The following is a 20,896-nucleotide window of genomic DNA, read 5'->3' as shown; positions in this document are numbered from 1 at the left end:
ATATTTTTAACGTCTTTTGTAAAGGTTGTTTTCTGAGTCTTTTGATTAGTTTTGTCTGGTAGTTTATTGTATAATTTGAGTCCGGGGTTTATTAGTCTCGACTGTCCTTGTCTCGTTTTAGAAGGTTGGTTATGATATTTTTCTGATATTCTCGTATTGTGTCCATGTTAAGGACAAGAATTTTTTTCAAGTTTTAGTTCTTTGTCTACAATTACATCAGTGGCTAATTTATAAATAAATTTTAAGGATTCTAGTTTAAAGAGTTCAGTTACATTTAAGAGATTTTTAGTTGCTGTTAGATCGGTCACACACTAACTAAAATATTTTATTTTGCTGTCTTTGTAGTCTGTTTATGTCATTTTGATTTCTTGTTCCCCGTGGAAGTTGTATATAACATATTTTAGTTTTTACATAGGCTTTGTACATTAGAATTTTATCCGTTTTTGGAACAAAGTTTTTGATTTAAAAAAAAAGACTCGATAGTGACGCTAGTTTGCCAATTAAATTGTTAATATGAATTGACCATGTCAATTGTCTGTCTATTGTTAGTCCTAAGTATTTAACATGTTCAATTTCAGTTAATCTTAAAACTGTAACTTTCCAAAACGGAGATTCGCTGTTATGCTCGAGAGTGCTATACCGTTGTAGAGGGGCCTATTATCAGGGTCGTAAGTTGTGTTGGACACCAATTGAACGTAGTTATGCAGAAAGCAGCTAGTCCACAATTTTGAAAAAGTGAGATTTTGATGTTTTTGGGTGCAGTAAGGTCAATTCTATGTTTTGTTAAAAACAGCCAGACCGCTTTCATGCAAAAAACTGAATGAATCACCACCTGAAAATGGTGTCCATCACAAAAACGGCATTTCTTAATTTGCGAAAAATACTCACACCAATAGAAAAGTCCATTAGAACTGGTCAATTACATAATAAAATTCTTGTTTGTAATATAAAAAAAAAACTCATGTATTCATTGTTTAATCTTTGTTTAAGTCAAAAACATTCCAACTCGTGTGTAGATTTGAAAAAATCTCTCTTTTCTTTGAGGTGCTATTATCTCAGTTTCACTTTTCTACGGCTGGCTGCTTTCTGCATATCTACGTTCAATTATCGACTCTACTATTATCTCTGTCGGTAGGTCGACCAGCGTGTATCCGCTACGCGTAGGTGTTTCTAATCCTGCACTGCAGGCTAAAATGTGGTGTAGGAAGTCGTCTGAAGTCCTGCATCCAACATCTCACGCGTGGCCCTCAATTTGTTCCAAGGTTGCTTTAAACCTCATAAATAAATTATTTTCTACGTCACTGATCCTCGTTGCCAACCTGTCGTGTTTGTTGTCTATGCTCTACGGTCGGCGGTACCTACTTCTGATGCACCACACCGCTTTAGTTATTTTGTAGATTTGATGTTATATAATTCAAAATAAAAAAAAATGTATTACAAATGTTTGAACGGCATTTTTTATTGGTCCTGGAATAAAAAAAACTGATCACATTGCCTTTATGGAACAAATGTTAGGAATATGTGGCACCTTATGCATCATTGTGCGTAAAGGAAAATTATGAATAATAAACGTGTATTTTTGTAGTATGTATGTGTGTATATTTATATTTTTTTTATTATATTTTTTATTAATAAATTTCATATAAGTTCTTTTTTTAACTCTACACATATCTACTTTTACACATCTAGTAAATGTTATCACTGTATCTCTCCAAAAAAAGAGACTTATTCTTGTGCTTGGAGAGTGACTTACACTTTTTTAGTTGTTAATTATTTGTTATAAGAGTTTATATAATTTTAAATACGAGTACATGAGAAAAACATAGGATATATAAAGAAAAAACATAAAAATATAATACATTCATACCAATTAAAATTTAACGTAGTTTTTACACGTGTTCGAAAAATTTCTTTAGAATTGCCTTAAATTTATTTATTGAAATATTATTTTTAATAGTTTTTAGTTCATTGGGAAGATAATTATAATTTTTTACCCATATATATTTTTATATTCAATTTTATTTTTACATTTAACGTGCACTGTACTTTTTTTTCTTCTCTTTTGGGCTATAACTGTTTTTCTATTTCTTCAATTTTATTTTTATTTATAGGAAACATATTCGAAAACCATATTTGCCGCAACAAATCGGTTTCTTAGAAAAGGCATTTGCCCATATAGGAACCGATTGCAACATTAGGCATACTAATATTTCTGGCTTTCCGACCCTTCATATAATGAGCCTACTCCTAGTACTTAATTTTTGTAAAAAATTATGTTTTAACTAATAAATAAATATAGTAAACATCATTGTTACAATTATTGGAGTTGAAATGGAGAATCTAGTTGAAAATACTACAAAAATCAATCTCATCAAAACAGGTCATAAAACGTACTTTAAAAATCTTTCTTAATATCTAATACCATATTCGATTAACTCAAAACCTTTTTTAAAAGAATTATCACGAGTATCCATCCACCTTAAGTCAGCTAACCTTCTTATGGAAAGCTCAGTTTATTATAAAATGAAGATTTACAAAGGCTTTCTGCCTTCTCGGAAAAACAAACAAAGCTTTGCTTTAGTGTTGAAACGAATGGCTGGTTTTAAGACTTATCATAGAAAAACAATTGCCCCATAAACAAGAGTTTTATACAGTTTTCGTTTTGCTTTTCGAATAAACGTAGTTTTGTTGTTATTCACCGAGAAAACATGACCAAATTAAACCTGTTAGATTTATTATATATATTAGTATTGTCTTAGATTAAAAATAGTTGTGTTTTCTATGTAAAACTCCATTTGTAGAAGTAAAACATAAAAATAAAACTTTTTTTTACCAAATGTACCAAAAAAAGATTTTTTATCGATAATTGCAGCTTCACATTTTTTTCTTTATAAAACTTTATTCATAAAATGTTAAACTTTTTTAAAAATTAAATTTATTGAACAAATGGGATATTTTATTACGCCTTAAACAGGATTTTATTTCACAAATTACAACAGGGATGGGGAATACCTTAAAGAAGGGAATGTGGAAGTCTAGGTATTAACAGGGCGTATGACCTGTCATTGGCTGGTTTAAGTGGCCACTTTACACACTGAGTAACATTCACCATTTGCGTGTGTTTGAACATTCATATTTCTTCAATTTTTCCATTTGTTGATTTAAGTGAAGTTAAAGAGCTGAAACCTTTATTGTTTTGAAGAGATTTATCTGAGGGAATTATTTCACATACTAGGCAACGCCTGAAAACGATTTTCCAATTTTGAACTTCTTCTTAGACAGTTGGAGATTGTCCAAATGTTTGTAGAAAAAGGTAGGATTTAATTTTACTGACGCAATAAAGCACGATGTATAAAACAGCTATTATACGCATTATGAATTTTCTTCATGAACACCTACATACTTACACAATTTAATTTTGTCCGTCTGAATTTTGCTGCGATTTTTTATAATAAAAATATAATTATATGTATTCGATGTATATGTATTAAGCTATGGATTAAAAACACTGGTTTATAAATACATATTTTCATTTAAGTTTATTATGTATAGGTTGATTATCTAGTGCTGGTGCTTTTGCAAAACTTACAGAAAAACATTTTTAATGTTCAGAATCATTTTTAAAATCTTTTTTTGATTAGAGTAAAATAAAACAATTCCTTTTAACGTTCCAACGTTCAATTATTTATTTTTATATAAGCATGTTTTTTATTTAATGTTTTGGGTTCATTAAAATAATAATGTATACAGTGTAATTAAAATAAATACTACAAATTATATTGGACAAAATATGTATACACACGTATTGATAAACAATAAGGATACCACATTTGGATAAAATTTTGTATAATCTTTTTTTTAATCAACATTCTGTAGATTTTAAATGCGTTTGTGTGAGTTTTGCAAACGCGCCAGCTTAAGTTAAACAACCAGGAGGCGACAAATCTTTTTGATACTGAATTAGCAAAGGTTTTTATTTTCATGTTTTATTTCACTATTACATTTATATTATTTATTTTTATTTACCAATTGTTAATAAGAAATGATGAAAAATACTGATCCATCTCAAAGCTACAAAAGCTTTTTTATCAGGGTATAATTAACAAATGAATCATAATTTTAATTCAAGACACTGGATTTTTGGTATTTATTTTTATTTAAGAAGGTAAAACATGAACAGAAAAATATAAAAGGAAAAATAATGAATCCCACCAAACTGCGAAACCGGCTTGTCTGCAAGTTTCTTATTTTTCCTGTACAAAGAAAAACGTTAGAGAACTTTTATAAATTTAAAAAGTAACATCAACCATATTAAGAATTTAAAATAATACATATTTTTACACAATTTTTTTTTACAAAAATTAAAATAGATGACTGTTAGCATAAAATAATAATCAATTTAAAGTATTGTTACATATTAGAGATTTAATAAAAAAAAATTTAAAATTTTTGTCAACATTTTCTTTTAAGATCTGCTTAGGAATCTTAGTGAAAGTTTTAGTAATAGTATAATGAAGTGTTCTTTGGCCATACTTGTTTACAAAACTTGGTACTGGCAAGCCTTCACGTTGTGCTAGCCTTGTATTATGTATTTACCTTTCTGGTAGTTACTATCAAATCGATATCTAGTAACAAATTTAAGCCATAGAATAGCATTTACAGACAGGCACCCGCGCTTTTCAAAAAGGTTGTGTACCTCTTCCTTATCAATTCTAGCTGATCTGTTAATTAATTTAAGAGCCGAGTTTTGTAAAGACTGATTTTTTTTTACAAAAAAGGCCCCAACTGGTAATATCGTACCTAATTATTGATTCCGCCAATGATTGATAAATAAGTCTTAATGTTTTTATTGGTACAAAATATTTTGTTCTTAACATGCTGCCTTAAGCTGTCCTCAATCTTTTACATAATTTAGTTATGTGTTTATCCCATTTACGAAAACAAAAGTTATGTTAAAAATAAAATATGAAAATTAAACATTGAAATCTAAGAAATTAAAAAAGCGATTCATAATAAGAAAAAAATAACTAAATATACATTGTTTCTTTTAGTTAACACCTGTCTTGTTTTAGAGATTGTATCCATCTCACTTCAGGTCTTCCATCTATACAAGAACAACATTTAAAAATAAAAAGACTTGACTTATAAGCTTCAAACGTATTGATTTAATATTTGGTAAACACTGTTAAAATTAAATAAGAAAAGATTCGTTAGTTAATTATACCTTGATAAAGAAGCTTGTATAGCTTTAAAGCCAGCCGGCAGAAAAAAATAAACATCAGTCGTCACAAACAAAGTTATTTTATTATACTGAACAACCACAAAATAAGTTCTTCAAATATACAATTTTTCCATACAATTAATTATACTTAAGAATAATTATATGTAAATTTGTTTTGGAAAATATTTAAATATATATAAGTATACAAAAATACAGTATGGATAGATGACCATGCCCTTTATTCACGTAATAGGGGATGAAAATCCTGTTTATTAGTCTACGGAGAGAGAATGGAGTATGTCGATCCATCAGTTAGATGGATAGGCTGCATTAGGAAGTTACAAAGCCTCACATCGTCAGGAGATAATTCCTGAATTCATTTCCTATTAGTTTGATGACTTTTTGAATAAAATGCTCTGGTTTTCGTAAAGCGGCAAAGTGATCATTTATTATCGGGTCTAAACGAATTAGGGACATTTATAAATGGTTTTCTTTCATCTCAAAAGGTACGAGAGAGACATATAGAGAGTAAATTAAGATATTTTTTGTACACACTTTTAAGGTAACGAAGTCTCTTATGGGGCTAAATGTTTTATAACCGTATTTTTCGATTGGATTAATTTAGATAAAAGCAAACATTATATTGAGTGCTTATCTAATGATCAAAAATCTTCAAAATGAAGTTATAAATAATTTCAAACAAACAGACCATCACGCTGACTTGAGTCGAATCTGGGTAGGCAGAGATAATAGAATGCCATTTCACTTTGTCTTCGCATACATACCTCGCTTTCTTCACATTCATACATCTTCTCAAACCCGCACGCCGATTATTCTGTCTTTGAGTATTCGTTAAAAAAAATTGTCATGCTATATCTTTTTTCATTCACTCTCTACATGTCCAAACCAACGCGGCACGTCTTCCTTTGTTTTTTAATGCTTGTCTCAGCCTCACACAATGTACGAACCTTAACATTTGTGCATCTTTTATACATAGTTTTACCACACATTCGCCAAAGAGATCGCATTTTGACAGCATTCAGCATGCTTCGATAATTTGTTTATTAAATATCAAACAATAAGATTATTTTCAATTCAATTTGGTAGTTTTGAGAAGAGCTGAGGTCCCCGTGACTAGTATCGCGGACTTCGGATTGGGGTCCGCGGTTCGAACCTCGCTCTACCATAACTGTTTCCCATTTCCTTACATGGTTTTAAACGACAAAAAAATGTTTCTTAAATGAAAAGATTTTAGAAAATCATTTAAGCGCAGAGAAAAGATGTGGTTTGGTGGGAGAGGCAAGAAAGAAAACATTGGAATGAACATGTGAAGATAATGGAGCCATCCAGACTCCCTTTGGTTTGTATTGTATTGCCCCAAGGTAAATGACTCTCAGGCCGACCACCAAATAAGTGAATCAGCAGCTGGTGAAATTAGAATTGGCCTCGCTGAAAGCTAATCATTCTTGCAAAACAGGCCACAAAGCCTACGCTTAGAAAAAGGAGGAAAATAAACAAACGCAAATATTATTTTTAATACAAAAAAGATTTTTATACATGCTAAGATAGTACGGTTTGTATTCGTAGATTAAATCTGGAAAGGGTTAAAAATCGATCTTGGTTCTCGATCTTGTGTTACCGGCAGATAAATTGATCAGTTTTTTTACTTCAAGAACCATTCCAGTAGCTCAATCACAGATAACTGTCGACGTGCTTAAAAACATGCTAAGCATTTGAGCGATCACAATGAACAATGATGAACATATTTTAGTTATCGCATTCAAAAGTCAATGCGTGTGTAATCTGTGAGTCAACGCTCGGGTCGGAATGTTTTTTGTTTTCCTCGTAAATAAATACAGTTCACTGGCGAAAAATCGGCGTTTACTATAGAAATAATACAATACATTATATTTGCAAAATAGTAAGCAGTATCTTTTACCAAAAAGTGAACATTAAATTACAATAACTATGGCGACTGCTTTTCTTGAGATTTGGCTTGCCAATCGCTGGCTGAATGCAATAAATTGCATGGTAAATAATAAATAAATAATGTTTTGAGTATGTCCAAATGCTTGCTGGATTTTCCCCCTAGGGAGTTGTTTATGTTTAAATTTGTTGAATGTTACACAGTGTGTAAGGTATCCACTTAAACCAGACAATGACTATATTTCTTTCTTAAAAAGTTTTCCCTCTCTGTTGCAACAAATTTATATAAATAAAAATAGCAGTTTTGGAATATTTTCCATATTAACACCGGTGAAATTTAAATATGTGATTGCGCAGCAGGATTATACGTCTCGAAAGGTATATATTTTGATATTTAATAATAAGTATTCATGGATGTTCCATTGTGATCGTGAATACGATAAACAACCATGGTGAAAAATTGTTATCACGTTGATTATTAGCACGTCGATAGTTATTCGTGATTGAGTTGCAGGGACAGTATAATGTTGCAGTAAAAGTACTTCCTCTACACACTCGAAACTGCAAAGTCTTCCTATCGGTTTCACTTATAGAAAAAAAAGAGATCGTACTCAGGACCTCGAGCACGACAGCAAACATGCTAACCATTACATCACCAGGTGGACTTTTCTTCACTCGATTTCCTTTATATCTGGATTTGTTCCTTAGCCATCGAGTCAAATGTCGTCTAGGATTTTTGTTCTACTGCTCACTTACGACTGTAAACTTCATCCACCCGGACACAGTCAATCATAATTAAATCAAATGCTTCTCTGCAAATCTTTTTTCTCTGTGTAAAAAAATGTTATACGCAATCCGTTTTTCCATCAGTGTTTTTATACAATGTGTTTTTATGATTTCCTTTATTCAAATTTCATTATAAATTTCATAACGTTTTATCATCAACAAGTAATTAAATTGAATGTCGGAATATAGGCTATTCATATAATTAAGTAGCATTTTATTTTAATAAATGCACAATGAAATGAATCATTAAATCTGTTAAGGTCAATTAGAATTTTACGATTACAGCGTTTATATATCCCTAAATCCTATAGTAGGTAGCTTACCCTTGCGGTGTTTAACTGCAGGGGAGAGTTGGTTGAGCCTTTCCGTTATCCTGAATAATTATGGCCGTGGTTCTTTAGACTACCTCTGGGCACTATTTGAGAAACCACATCTTCCTTCTTCTTTCCTTTATACTTTAAACGCTGGTTTTCTATATTGATCACACTTAAATTTAAATATAAGTCTCAATACTTGCTGAGCCCATTTTACAATTCAGTTATTTTTTGACGCATAAAAACGCGTATTTTTAATCAACTTTTTTTTAAAATTTGTCTGATTGTTTGTAGACATGGACTAAATTCAACCCCATGGGGATTTTAACTAAGATAACCACACTACAATAAAGATGAAAGACATTTTAGAGAAGGTAATATGGGAGTACAGGCATTTACAAGGCTTATGACATGTCATTGGCTGGTTTGCTGGTACACAGAGTTTAAAGTAGCTAATTTAACTAACCAATAACAGGTCATAAACCTTGTAAATGCCAAGATTGTCATTGTAAAATGTTGATAGTTGTTTAGTTTTTACTAATCTATATCTTAATGCACCATTATTCAAGTTAAGCCAACAATTACTGTTTTGCAATAGATTCTTAAAACATATTTTTTTCTTGAAACAGTTTCTTCGTTTTAAAACTATTCTCGCAAACACTAAAAATTAGAGTTTTAAAATTTTAAAACTAACAACAATGTTATTTACTTAAAGAAGTGTGTGTGTGTTAGCAAGAAGTTCAATGTGTACATACGAGGTTTGTTCAGAAAATAACGGGAATTTTTAAATTTCTCGGGTTCCAAAAATCCGATTGTCAAAACTTTTAGAATTATATTGATGTACATGCCCCTGAAGTATGCTAAAATTTTCAGCCGTATTCACGTTCACTTTGTAGCAGCCGCTAAAGTTAGACGTGTTCGGCGTGCTCGGTGATTTTCGTCTTGGCGATGCAGAATGTTATTATACTACCAAGTTATTACATTAAGTCATTTTCCTCGACGCTTTTATTGCTTTTTTTTGTAACGTTTTTTTATTTTAAACCGCTTCTTACTGTATTATTATTACAAATAGTTTCTGTAGTTTTCGTTTTTTTTTATTAATGAAATTATTATTTAGAGCGCGTTAAATGGTGTCGACTTTAAAATTAAGGGTGACGGGTTTACCAATAATGTATTTAACAAGCATTACCTTATCAGCACACGATCAGACAATAAAGTGCCTTTGAAACCACCTTTAAAATATGCATTTCATGGCTTTCCCAGGAATCGAATCTGAGACCTCAAACAGCGTTTACATCAGTGAAACTACATTTATGAGACAAATAATCTCGCTATTGGAAAGAATTATACAATTATAATGAGTTAAACTAATTATTATTATTATTGAGCCGTTTATTAAGGGTTCCTGGTGTGATACGAGTACGTTGTTTTAATTCATTTATTTATTTATTAATATACACGGCACGTAGTGCCTTTTACCTTAAAAAGATACATATTAAAAATAATATAAATATTTCAATATAATGTGAAAATCTTATAATTAAATACAAAAGTATTGTATTACATAAAAACTAAATATATAACACAGCAGTTTTGTATAAATAACATATTTAGATATGAAAAAATATTTTAACAATGTGTGCAAATAAAATTTTAAAAGGAAAAGAATTTATATTTATTTTTCTTTAAAGGGTACAAAATATAAGTAAATTAAATACAATTAAATTCTTTTAAAAAAAATAAAAAATAGCTTTAATAATGACAATTAAAGTAGTTAAAAAAATAAGTTTACACGTAAATATGGTACACAATCGTACCCATACAAAAGTAAACATAGAAAGCACTATAATCTAAAAAATGTAAATTACCGTTCATCATCTTTGAAATTATTAAATAGAGTAAAATGATTTAATGATCAAATAGAGAAATTATTAAATTTAACGCCTTAATTATTTTGTTTTATTTGTAATGTTATTTTGGTCTAATAAACTAATTAATATTAGAATATGAAAATGGTAAGTAAATGCGCCAACCACTACTGTACGAGTCGGACTTCTCTTCACTTAATTTACTGTTTGTCCAAGATTCTTATTCTGACTCTAATACACATACAAAATTGAATTCTTAATTCGCCCACACACCTTCCAAAATTATACATACTTTACGTTAAAAACGTATTTCCAGTTGTCTGTCATTTACACTTATTTATTTTTTCATGAAAAGATTACTACTACCGTCAGGCCATTTCCCCGGAGGGGTAAGCAGAGAGAATGGACCACCACACGTCTATCCTGGGATACATTCCTAGCTTCTTCCACATTCATGCATCGTGTCATACATGCCCTTCGGTTCTGTCTGCTTTTGACTAAGAGATTTAAGATTTTGGATTATCTGATCTTGCCACGTCTCCTTTGGTTGTCTTCGTTTCACATTGCCGTTAATTTTCGCCAAATATACTTGTCTTATCATTCTTTCGTCGTATACTCGTTCTATATGAAAAAACCATCTCAGAGACCCTTTCTTAACCTTATCAGTTATACTTGACTCAGATTTAAACTTTCGCTTGATTTCATTATTCGTAACCTTGTCATACATTGATTTCCTACGCATTCGTCTCATAGATCGTATTTCAACCACGTTCACTCGGCTTTCATCCTTCCTCTGCCAGTTTCACTTCCATACATACGTATTGGGACCCAAACTCCGTTGTGCACGTTGTAAAGATACGTATTTCAAAAAAAAAATAACGTGTCCCTTACTCTATGAGGCCAAGAGCCCTGTATTGAATTAGGATACAACATAATGGAAGCATACATTTTATTAAAAAATACTAAAAATTGCAATTATTACACAAACAAAAAATTTTATAAACATCTGGACAAAACGCTTAATAGTGTATAAATATATGCAATGTATCGCTGTAGTCTCCTGCAATTGTCTCTTCTTTTAGACAAAATGTAAGCTTGTACACTTCTCCTGAAAATGGCCTTCATTTTAGTTTATCCAGGATATTAAACACTTTTGGAGTCAGAGAAGAGAAATTTCCCAGAGCGAAAATCGGACGTGTTTTTGGTATTAAATCATTCAAATGACTGGAAAACCTCGTACAAGAATTTTGCTGAGATCTCCTCTTGTAACCGCATAACCAGAAATGTACCTATTACTATTTTTTTTTTAAAAAGACATAAGTCCAGTAATTTCATAAATTGAAACAATATCTCAAATGGGGAGGTCAAGAGACGTTGAAGCATCACTCTAATCATATACAATCGGTTCGAATTACGCGCGAACACCGTAATGGACAAGTATACTCGTAAAATGTAAAAATAGCTATTTTTGCATAGCTTTTTGACAGGCAATACATTTTCTATGAATTATACTATTTATATGTTTACATTTCCAGAGGAAATATTTACATTTTATGTTTTTCTCATCATAAAAGCTCAATTTATGTTGAGTTTAATGTTTAATTTCACGCTCGACTACCCATTGCCTCGTTACGTACTCCCCCGAGCCCCGAAGCCGAGGGTGGCGGATCTATCCCCTAACTACCCTGCTAAACCACCCTTAAAGGTTAAAAAAACATCATCTTGGTCCCTAGATAACGATACATCTGGATAATATTTCTTTTATTTTTCTCTTTACGCGGAATGACAGTTTTTACACATTTAAAAAATTAAATATATCGGTTTCTTTATGACTATTTTGTTCCAATTATGAATCGAAAAGGCGGAAAATGGTTTTAAATATAATTTAAATAAAACAAATGACAACAGGGATAGAGAATACCTTAATTAAGGGATTATAGAAGTCTAGGCATTTACAGGGCTTATGATCTTTCACTGGCTGGTTTAAGTGGCCACTTTACACATTGTGTAATATTCACCATTTAGCTTATGTTTGAAAATCGATATTTCTTCAGTTCTTCCATTTGTTGATTATATTTATTTTTATGTTACACGGTGTGTAAAGTGGCCAATTAAACCAACCAATGACAGGTCATAAGCCCTGTAAATGCCTAGACTTCCATATTCCCTTCTTTATGGTATTCTCCATCCCTGTTGTAATTTGTTAATCTTAATGACTCCCGAGGGGGTGAAATACAGTATTTTGTCAACAAACATTTGGACAAACTCAAATATTGTGCTAATAAGAATTGTTGCAAAAAAAAGTAAAATGTTGGATAAATAAAATAAAAAGCTTTATTGTTGGTAAGATATCCAAAATAAAAGAATATTATGTCGGTAAGTGATTATATACAAATATTTAATAACATTTAGTAAAATCTTTGACCACAAAGTTTAATATTAAAGTATTCATTTCTACTCATAAATTTTAAAATTTACGTATAAATGAGTATACAATGTGATGTGTTTCGTCTTGTTAAAACATTATCACTTACTAGGATACGTTACATTAATTCAATTATACCCTAACAAGACGAAACGAATTACATTATATTATACCCTTGTATGTATAAAAAAAAATAAAAGCAGAATTAAATGCAATAACATTCCAAATTTTTTTTTTTTTTTTTTAAATTTAACTTAGTAAATAAATAATAAATATTTATTTAACAACTTTGTTTTCCACTACTTATTTTTCATTTTTTTCTACAGCTGGATTTCGAAGCTTTAGTCCACTCCTGTCTCATTTTAAAGATCGTATCCATCTCACTTCACACTTCTTCAAAATAAATTACAAAAAGATTTGACTCATTAACTCCATATGTATCGATGCCATATTTAGTAATCACTGTCAAAATAAAATAGGATAGAATTCGTTAGTTAACTACACCTTGATTAAGAAGCTTTTGTAGCTTTAAAACCAGTTGGTAGTAAGAAAAATATTCATTCATTTACAATTTTTAAAAAAAAACAAAATAAAATTTATCTGTTTCTTTTATAAGCTTTCACTGCGTATACACTTATTTTTTAAAACTGACTCGGGATTGCTAAGATAAACTCGGATTATGTTACAAAATATTTCGTGTGTATACTGGCAAAGCTTCAACTCTCAAAACCCTGTTTTGAGAAATTAGGTATTTAAGTTTTGTTCCAATTTTACTCGTTTGTATCATATTTAAATATAGTAAGATGTTAAATTCTCATTTAAGAACATGATTTTAATTTTTCCGATTCTTAATTTTATATTAATTAAATATTACGTTTTTTTTTAGTTTTAGCCTGAATAAAATACCGGGTATACAACTTAACCTTAAACTTATTTTTAAGTTTGTTGTGTTAAAAACTTTACAAAACTGCATCATTAAGTCAAATCCGCATATTTTCAAGTTAACGTTTTTTGCCAGTATACCTACGATGTATTCTTCAATGGATACGCAAGATCAATATTTTTTCCGAAGGAATTTACAATTTAAACTTTGGAAGAAGAGCCGTGTGGTTAGGAAGATCGATGCGTAGGAAATGCGACGGTTGAACATAGCGGTTGTTCGCGTAGGAGATACCAAATTGCTGTCGCCAACCGGGTAATGTTTTCAGTGTTACCATTCGATAGGTCTTACTGGATCGCGTTGTGACTCTCCACACTCTACAAAAAACAGAATTGTATAGAATAGAACAGAACCTAAACAGAGAGATAATATAATTACAATTAATTTATTTCACACGCGAGAAATGTCGTGGGTTCATATTAAAATGAAAAGCAGGGGAGCTGAAAACTTGTAAACAGGAATATTGGTTGAGGCAGAGATGGGTGAGTGACGTATTTCAAGCCCTTATATTGGTGCATTGGGATCCTCATGCTTGGACAATAATTTACTGTATATACGATTGAAAGTGATGGAATTTTTTTCTTTATATGTATACAAAGGAGCACTGGCGGTGGTAGGGGCATTGAAAGCAGTAAATTAAATTCTAAATTTTGTATTTGTTTTCTTCTTAAAGTAATTAACCAGCCATAACGTTTTTTTGTTGACATTTGCGTATCTAAAATAAGGCTACAAGACCTCTATAACGGGTTCGGGTAATTGGGTGGGGCTTTAATGTGCTACTCCTGTCTCTGGTCCCCACAATAGTAAAGACAAATTTACTTTCAGCAGTGAAACCAAGGCAAAATGAGATTTACTCGTATGATTAAATAAAAGATACATGAATAGATTTTACGCACGAAAGATTTCTTCGAGTTTTTATCTTTAGGTTTTAATATGGAATTTTAGACTTAGTTGAAATAACCATTTTATGCACATTAACAATTATATCCATGACTAAACATTCATTTTTAACATCATTTTTCATAACTCTATTGAAAGATTTAATTAATATATTACAGCAGAGACGAAGAACATTTTCGAGAAGGTAATATAGAAGTCTAGGCATCTACAGGGCTTATGACGTGTCATTGGCGAGTTAAGGTGGCCACTTTACACATCGTGTAACATTCACCATTCTGCGCACATTTAAACATCCATATCCCTTAAATTTTTTCACATGTTGATTTTCGTGAACGAGAGCTAATACCTTTATTTACGCGGGTGAGATTCGTGTTATTGAATTATTTTACCAACATACTAGGCACTAAATTTGGTGAACGCGCATTTGCGGTCGCAGGCCCTATGGCATGGAATGCTCTCCCAGCAGAGGTGCGAGGCTGTGAAAGTGAAGTGATGTTTCGGAAAAAACTTAAAACCCACTTGTTCTCTAAATCATTTGAATAAATCCGTAGCACGTGACAACAAAATAAATTATTTTAATTAAATTACAAATTTAAAAGCTTCAATTAAATTAACTTAACAATAGAATCACCATGTAAAGCGCCCTTGAGGTATTTTATTACGAAAATGGCGCTATATAAGTTATCCATAATTATAACGCCTGAAAACTTTATTTTTTCCAGGTGGATTTATCAACAATATTTTGAGTTGGTCCAAATTTTCGTAGACAATGAGTTTATTTGGAGTACCGAAGATAATGTATCTGTACGGCTAGAAATCATGGTAGAATTGAGAATTCAAACAAAATTCAGTGTGAACATAATTCATTACCACAGAGTAAGTGCTTCAAATATAAATGTTATAATTCAGTGTGTTCCAGTCTGATCCACCGTAATCTTACGATTGATTCACTGTCGCTTATTTCTGAGTCACAGTGAATCGATTAACTTCAACCAATAAAAAAATATTTAAAGCTTATTCTTCCTCTTCTTCTCGGTTAAGATCGATTAATTTGGTATCAGCTAAAAGCTAACACCTGAGACTTTGAGTTTCAGCTGTTTTTCCCTCTCCTTGGGGGTCTTCTGGGCAGATGGCAAACGGCCAGGTAGGCAATGGTTTAGAGGATTTTGGAGCTGTCCATTAATGGAGTTATTGACGTAATCTCTCCATAATCTATTTACTATGCTCTGGGTATCGCAATTTCATCTAACTTCTTGACTCTGCATTCTGCCTCTTTGGGGTTTGCCTGCGATTGCCTTTAGTACTTTCATCTCTGACGTTCTAAGCAGTTATTTGGTTTTTCTATTTAGTTTTTCTATTTAGTTTTTCTACTTGGTTTTTCATATTTTTTTTATTTCTCTCTTATCCTCGCCTCTATTGTTTACACCATGATCGGTCTGACACACGTTTTGTATATCTGAATTATGTTTCCAATAATCATGTGTTCATTGTACTATACGACATTTCTTAGGCATTCAGATGTTTACTTACTGAGATGGATGTATTCTCATCATCACTATGGCTGCATCATCTGCATGGCATGTGATGTTAATGACCTTATCTTCCTTAGTAGATTCACTCCTTTTTTATTCTTAAAAGCGTTTTTTTAGTATTAATTCTGCGTGTGTAAGAAAAGGTTTCAGGCATATATATCGTTGTGCTATATTTAGTTGTAAAGGTGCTTAACTTGCTTTGTTTCTTTGTTGTTCTGAATATTTTATTTTTTAAATGTTAATATTATTTATATCCTGAAGTGAGTTGTTGTAACACCTGGAAATGTAATTCAACATATTTAACTTGTAAAATACTTTGTGTTTTATGATTTATAAATAAAAAAAATTAAAAAAAATTAATAATAGAATTCAACAATATACTTCAGAGCTACGGAGGTTTGAAAAATGTGATCCAGAGTAGTATATCATACTCCCCAACCACTTTTGCTTGTACTTGTATAACCTTATTTATTTATTCCAGGGTTGACATGGGTGCAGCTCACAGGAATGGCTCCTTCTACCAGTGCTGTTCAGGGTTCTGTATCGACCTGCTGGAAAAGTTCGCCGAGGAGTTGGGCTTCACGTACGAACTGGTCCGCGTGGAGGATGGACGCTGGGGAACGCTTGAGGGAGGCAAGTGGAACGGGCTCATTGCTGACCTGGTCAACAGGAAGACAGACATGGTAAGGCTAGGAAACATTGAGGTTGCAGATTCATTGGTAGAGCTAAAAGTTCACCCCCCATAGCTGTTTTAGAATCCTGGGCGACAATCAGCTGCTCATAGAAGAAAGTAAACTGAATTGTTAATATGAGGCCATTATGTAGTCTTCATCCCTCGGAGCCTCCCAATGCCTCTGTTTATTTTTATTCAGGATTGAAGTTTTTTTTTAATAACCATACGTAGTTATATTTTCTTTTTTTTTTTGCTTCTAACTCACGTCTACTGCAGAGTTGCAGCATAAGGCCCCTACAAATAGTTTATATATTTTTATTAATCATAAAAACTCTTGTGCGTTTAACATCATACACATGTCCTGTGGTTTACACATTAGACATGAATAGACGACTGTCAACGGTGGACGTCCAGGACGAAGTAAAATTGATGCTTAATAAAGTATAAAATTTAATTATTAGCTCGGGATATTACAGCGTCCCTTTGTGAGGAGTGTGAAAAAAGTTTGATAAAATAAGAGAATGTCAACACTCAATTATGTAGAAAAAATAAATGGAGCCTTTATTGGTTGACAGCTCCGGTCTGTGCATTGTAGTGAGACAATGCAAAAAAGTAAGCAGAACAAATACATTCAGATCAAATCCATCACAAAATATACGCTATTCACCAGTGTCGCTCAACCATTAAAGATGAGAATCTCTTTCCAAAATGTGGACAGTAATTATGTCCGACCTTCACACAAGATGTGTGAAGAATCAAGATAAAAAAATAAGATTCAAAATTTACATAATCTCGGAGCCTCAAAAATCACCGTGTGTTGCTTATTAAAATATGTAGACCAGGTAATTGCAAAATAACAGAGGCATTTTTTCGAAATTACAATTTTATTCTTACAAGCAAAATTTATAAAGTTTCATGCGTTTACCTAGCTTAATATAAAATCTAGATGTCCAAATTGCAAATGATTTGGAAATTAAAAAAAAAAAAAATCATATTTGATTTTTGACACCAATCATCGACGTTAAATTCTTAAAATCTTCTTTGTAGATATTTAAAGTTTTTTGTTTCAAATAGCCGGAGTATTTTGTGAAAGGTTCCAGTTTTCAAAGGTACATCTGGGTAACATCCTAGCGCAAGCCACAGCTGACCGCGTCATTCCTCCTAATAAGACCTCCTCAGACCGACCTTATTGTCTTATGCGGCACCGGTTTTAACAATTCAGATTTTTTTTTTTTCTTTTTTTTTTTTTCAAAAAGAAATATTTGCGTTCTTATTATTTACCCAAATATTTAATTTTAAGGGGCCATTTTCAACGAGTTGTAAATAACTCACTATTAGGAAATGGAATCAAGTTGGGGGATTCGAACCACGGACCTTTGGTCCGTGAGTCCGAGACACTTGCCACAGGACCACAACCCGATTTTATTTATAAAACTTGACGTAAATTGACAATATTTAGACAGATGTAATAATAATCAATAATAAAGATGGTAATATACTCGTACCATAAATTTTAAATATAAAAAATAAAATGGGGTTTTTAGGAAGCCTATAATTATGGACAAAAATACATCATTAGATTCCGTGTTCTGGCAAATCGAAACGACAATACGATTACAAATTCAGTTACATAGTACTTACATGCCATAAGGCGATGCTTCTACAATATAAAAACTACATTTTAGATTTTGTTAAGTTACACGTTTATTCACGAATTTCACCTGTCACTGGCGGTCAGAGATAATGTAGAACTATTACTAGTCTGGCGGTCTTTGCTTTTCAAAATGCACGGTATGTCGTGGTATTGCCATACTCGAATTTTGACGTACCAAAAAATATTATTTGGACCTGTGCTCAGTGACGCGCTGCTTAAATGGGGCAGGATGAATTATAATCGTTACAATATACGCAAATATTCGTCAATCCATGTTACTTTTTGTACAAAAATTAAAATAGGGATATTTAATTCATTAATTTTTTAAAGAATTAACGAGAATTTCAAAGATTCAAGGAGACTTAAAACATACCTTATCTCCATCATCATCGTTCTCTTATCCGCACCTACAGTGCATAAGTCACTGCATTGATACATTGATACATGTCGATCATGTGTTACGTGAATGAGAGGTGATTTTTTTTTCTGCATGATCGGGAAAACCCGCCATATAGCCCATAAGTTTTCGTAAATGAGGTAAGCGTGACATACTGCAGTGTAAAAAATATTTTCCGGTCAATGCTTTGTTAGGAATTAAATCCATCACCAATTTATGAAAATATCACGTTGCGGACACTTACTCTTAAAAGGCTGTGCTATAAAAACTTTTACGCGCGGTGATGTAACATCGAGTTACCTCTAGCGAAAGACAAAATACTCTGAAATTCAGACATTTAAAAAAATTAATACACATTGTGACACAATGTTAAATAATTTTCCACAATTTATTCAAAATATGTAATTAATTTCATATCATGAATACGCCGGTCATATAACTAGCGTGCATTCCCGTATACTGCCAATAACCGACTGATTGAACGAATTTCATCTTTTGTTTTTGTCTCTTTCACACAAACTCCGGCCACAGAACAGCATCTGTATCTTCCTTATTATGAGTTCAATTTTTGTGTTCTTTCTCATGCTGTAACACAAATTTATTGTGATATTGGTATTACTTTTATTTGTATAGTTATTCTTCGCAAAGTAAAGATAAATATTTTTTGTATTAAAATCCATAATATTTATACAAATTTTACTTTCTAAATCTGATGCAAAAATGCCGATTTGAAGATTACAAAAAATACAATTTAATCATTGAAATAAATAAAACATAGTTATGCAAAAAGCAGCCAGTCCACGATTAAAAAAAAATAGATATTGGTGTTTTCGGGTGCAGTAAGGTCAATTTTATGTTTTGCTAAAAACAACAGGCCGCTTTCATACAAAAAAACTTTGATAATCTCCTTCTGAAAATAGTGTTGATCACAAAAATGGCATTCATCAATTTGCAGACAATACCCAAAGTAATAAAAAAACTTACGATATAGATGCTGATGGGAAGATTAATGTTTTCAGAAATATAGTTATCTTAAATAAATTTAATGGGATAAATTCACAAGTATTTTTTTCTTTTTCTTTTTTCTTTTTTCTTTTTTATTATTATTACATATTTATTACAGCAATATACAAGTAATTATTTATACAACAAATTAATTCAGTAGTAACAGTAAGCATACATATTTTTTATTTTTGCTGTTGGTTCATCTAAACTGCCTAACTAGGGATAGCTTCCCCGTTCTAAGGCAGTAAATTATGTATTTTATAATGATATTTAAAAGTATTTACAGTTTTATCATAATGTGTGCTTTTTCAGTCTTAAAGGTAAACAATGAATATCCAGAGAAAACATAAATAATACCAAAATCTCTATATCCTAAGTCCCAAGTCATTACTATTAAAACAAGCGACCAGCTTACGTCCTTCTACATCGGACAACAAATTCTCTGACTCCCTCCGACCAATATGGATTAAGAATGCAGTCAACACCTTCCTCAGCCTGGCTATCCCACCATTTCCACGAAACTGGGATAAGGTTATATACCCTCGGGCCTATATAATATTGCTGCCTTTGAGCTGAAAAAGTATTGACTTTATTTTAATTTCATAAATTCGATATTTAAAATACCTGTGATGAAAAAATGTGTTTTAATACAAAATGTCACCTCATAAATTCAAAGTTTTAATGTGGTATCATTTAATATTAGATTTGGCTGTTTTCTGCGAAATGCATATTTTAGGTTGTATTGTCAGCCAAACTTAAAAAAACAACCAAAATCCTTGAACACAAAATTTAAAAAGCTAATACAAAATAAGACAACAAATACACAATGACACAATGACACAACATACATTAGAGTTTTGCTGGCTGTTTTCTGCAAAATATACGTCTTCGGTTGTACTAAAAGCCAGACTTAAAAAAACATAATTTGTTAAATGAAAAAATTACTGTATACATAATTTATTATTTGTCAAAGTAAAAAACATTTTAACTGTAGTGTAGATTTGTTTATATCCTCTTTTCATAAAAAAAATGATTATCCCAGTTTCATTTTTATATGGTGGGCTGTTTTCTGCATAACTACGTTCATATTAAGTCTTGTATGCTACGTAAACTCGTGTTACATCATAGCCACACAAGATTTAACAAAAAGAATGAAAAGTTCTCAGTGATAAAATCATTAAATGACTCGTTCGATCGGCCTCGCGGGATAGTGGTCAGTGTATTTGCCTACCTTGCGAGAGGTCGCGGGGTTGAT

At 31.5% G+C, this 20,896-nt stretch overlaps 1 protein-coding gene across 2 annotated transcripts in view; it reads left to right on the top strand.

Annotated features, from left to right (window-relative positions):
* Nmdar2 (glutamate ionotropic receptor NMDA type subunit 2) overlaps positions 1-20,896 on the top strand; it is a 400,091-nt gene that overhangs the window by 310,180 nt on the left and 69,015 nt on the right. For both annotated transcript variants that reach the window (XM_088243626.1, XM_088243625.1), the window contains exon 8: positions 16,394-16,595. In XM_088243626.1, coding sequence (XP_088099752.1) covers positions 16,394-16,595 — 202 coding nt within the window. The remainder of the gene's footprint in view (positions 1-16,393; positions 16,596-20,896) is intronic.

This window comes from Micrasema longulum, unplaced genomic scaffold (genome assembly GCF_059751315.1).
Source record: "Micrasema longulum isolate JH-2025_06_02 unplaced genomic scaffold, ASM5975131v1 h1tg000221l, whole genome shotgun sequence".
Classification (NCBI taxonomy): domain Eukaryota; kingdom Metazoa; phylum Arthropoda; class Insecta; order Trichoptera; family Brachycentridae; genus Micrasema; species Micrasema longulum.
This window is presented reverse-complemented; position numbering and strand designations above follow the sequence as displayed.